The sequence below is a fragment of the Melozone crissalis genome, unplaced genomic scaffold (genome assembly GCF_028551555.1).
Source record: "Melozone crissalis strain CALT ecotype California unplaced genomic scaffold, PUWL_Pcris_2 ptg000066l_1, whole genome shotgun sequence".
NCBI classification, from domain to species: domain Eukaryota; kingdom Metazoa; phylum Chordata; class Aves; order Passeriformes; family Passerellidae; genus Melozone; species Melozone crissalis.
Genome location: NW_026535844.1, coordinates 3,846,218 through 3,849,053, shown reverse-complemented (window position 1 = coordinate 3,849,053; position 2,836 = coordinate 3,846,218). Strand labels below are relative to the sequence as shown.

Below are 2,836 nucleotides of genomic sequence, written 5' to 3'. Positions count from 1 at the left end.
AGCGCAGCGCGGTTGCTTTGGGGCTGCTGCTCCCTGCCCGGCCCCGGCCATGGGGAGAGGGGCGGCAGCTGGGGCCCTACTGGTGGCACTGGTGGTGCTGGGAGCCCCCCCGGCTGCGGGCGCGGAGCTCTCGGGTGAGCAGGGGGCGGGAGGCGCTGGGACAAGGGGGGAGAAGGGGGAAAAGGGGGCGAAGGTGGGAGCCCGGAATGGAGGGGGAGAAAAAGGGACCCCCCAAAGGGAGAGCGGGAGGGGCTGAGGTGTGGGGGGAGGGGAGGGAGGGTTGGGAGAGGGTGGGGAAGGGGGGAAAAGGGGAGGGGGGACCCCAGAACTGATCCCGAGGGGGCTGGAGATTGGGGGATTTGTGGAAAAATGGGGAAATGGGACCCCAAAAGTGATTTGGGAGCCGCCGGAGGTGGGAGGGGAGCGGATGTGAAAGAGGAAATGGGGGAAGGGCGGCAAAGAGGAAGCGGCAGCGCAGGCAGGAGGGTCCCATGGCGGCCGTGGGGCACAGCGGGTGTGGAGTGGGGATCCAGGGTGGCCCCCGGATCGCTGGGGGCGTGCTGGGGGGACAACCCCGGATCTGTGTTCTGCACTCACAGGAGTGTTCCAGGAGATGAGAACGAGAGAGTGTCACTTCATTATTGGTACGGAGAAGGTGAGGTTCGTGAGGAGGTACATCTACAACCGGAAGCAGTACATGACGTTCGACAGCGACGTGGGGGTGTTCGTGGGGGACACCCTCTATAGGGAGACACAGGCTCGGTGCTGCAACGGAATGCCGGAAATACTGGAGGATAATCGGGCTGCGGTTGACACGTTCTGCCGGGCCGGCTACGAGCTTGCTGCCCCGTTCCTCACGGGGCACCGAGGTGAGCGCGGGGCAGAGCGTGTCCCCTCGGGCCCTGCCCTGCCAATGACCCTGGAGCCCCTCAAAACATCTCTGAGAATCAGCCCAGGGCCCTCAGCCCGCCTTCGGAACAACCCCGGGGCCTCCTGTCCCACCCAGTGACCCCCGTGGCTCTCCCAGTCCGTCCCAGTCCATCCCTGGGCCTGCCCGGCGTGTCCATCCCGGTTATCCGTGTAGCCGGCTCCTTTCAGCCAATGAGAGCGCGTCTCTCTGATGACTCATCGGTTGCCATGCAGAGTCCCTGGCGCTGAAATCCCGAGGGCCCCGCGCTGGACTCTGCCTCCCAGTGCCGCGCACTTCATTGCCAGTTAATTCCAGGGCCACCAAAATCCCTCCGAGTGCCATCCTAGTCGCTCTCAGTACTTCCAAAGTCCCTCCCTCCTCTTCTCAGCCTATTCCAAATCCATTCCAAATTAATTCCCAGTTCATTCTCCGTTCAAGCCCGGACGTTCACCCTGTCCCATCTCTCTCAGTGCCATCCCAATCGCTCCCAGTCCCTCCCAGTGCATTCCCAGTCCCTCTCCAGCCCTGCCCAGCTCTCCCGTCTGTCTCCCAGTGCCCCCCAGCTGATCCCAGTGTGTCCCCGCTCTCTCTCTCTCTCCCAGTGCCCCCCAGCGTGTCCATCACGCTGGTGCCCCCCTCGAGCTTCCAGCCCGGCCCCGGCCGCCTGCTCTGCTCCGTGATGGATTTCTACCCTGCTGCCATCCAGGTGAGGTGGTTCCAGGGCCAGCAGGAGCTCTCGGAGCACGTGGTGGCCACCGACGTGGTCCCCAACGGGGACTGGACCTACCAGCTGCTGCTGCTGCTGGAAACGCCGCCCCGGCGCGGGCTCAGCTACAGCTGCCAGGTGGAGCACGTCAGCCTGGAGCAGCCCCCGAGGCGGCACTGGGGTACGGGGGAGCCCCTGGGGGCGCTGGCAGAGCCACTGGGCTGTGCTGGGAGCCACTGGGAGGGAGCTGGAGAGAGCCGGGCTGGAAGTGGGAGAGGGGCTGGGCAAGGGCTGGGAAGGAGTTTGGGGGATGCTGGGGAGGGTGGGATGGGGTTGGGGGGGGTCCTGGTGGGCACTGGGAGGGAGTTTGGGGGTGTTGGGTGTGACTGGGAGGGAGTTTGGGGGTGCTGGGTGTGCCTGGGAGGGAGTTTGGGGGTGCTGGGTGTGACTGGGAGGGATCGCAGTGAGCCCCGAGGGGCTGGAAGGAGATCGGGGATGGCAAAGCGGGGCTCGCCATGAGCTCGGTTGTGCTGGACACAGACCAGCAGGGCTCTGGCTGAGTCCTGCCGGGGCTGCCAAGGGACTGCGAGAGGCTTTGGGGGTCCTGGGGCGCTGGGGGGCAACTGGGAGGGGGCTGTGGGATGCTGAGAGGGACGGGAGGGGCTTTGGTGGCTCCTGGCCAGGCCAAAAAGGGATCGGGGGGAGGTTGGGAGGTTTCAGTGGTTCCTGGCTGGGCTGGGGGCCAGAGGGAGGGCGCTGGGAGGGGCTCGGGGTGTCGATGAGAGGTTTTGGGGGTGCTGAGCCCTGCGGACCCCCCAGAGATGCCGCCGGACGCCGCCCGCAGCAAGATGCTGACGGGCATCGGGGGCTTCGTCTTGGGCTTGGTCTTCCTGGCGCTGGGGCTCGGCTTCTCCCTGCGCAAGAAGGTCAGGGCGGGTGCCGGGGGTGGCGTCCCCGCCGTGGCGGAGCGTGTGCGCTCCCGCCGGGGCCCCCAGCCCGGTGTCACCCCCTTTTCTCTGCCCACAGAGCTCCTGAGCCGGCGGCGGCCGCAGCCCCTCCCCGTGGGCTCGGGCCCGGCCGGGACCCGCCGCTCCGTCCCCGCCCCGCTGATTTTGGGGGGGTCCCGTGTCCCCCCCAGCCCCGCTGGCGCTCTGTCCCCGCCCAGTGCCTGCTCCCAGTGCTCCCAGTAAAGCTTCCCAGTTGGCCCCGGGGCCGTTTAT

The 2,836-nt window shown here is 67.2% G+C and overlaps 1 protein-coding gene across 1 annotated transcript; it reads left to right on the top strand.

Moving 5' to 3' along the window:
* Nucleotides 1-491: 491 nt before the first annotated feature.
* Nucleotides 492-2,515, top strand: LOC128945558 (class II histocompatibility antigen, B-L beta chain-like; the record flags this gene model as incomplete). The annotated part of the gene is made up of 4 exons (XM_054289302.1): nt 492-510; nt 600-869; nt 1,513-1,797; nt 2,436-2,515. Coding segments are annotated over exons 1-4 (654 nt in total), but the record flags the coding sequence as incomplete, so codon positions are not given.
* Nucleotides 2,516-2,836: the final 321 nt, after the last annotated feature.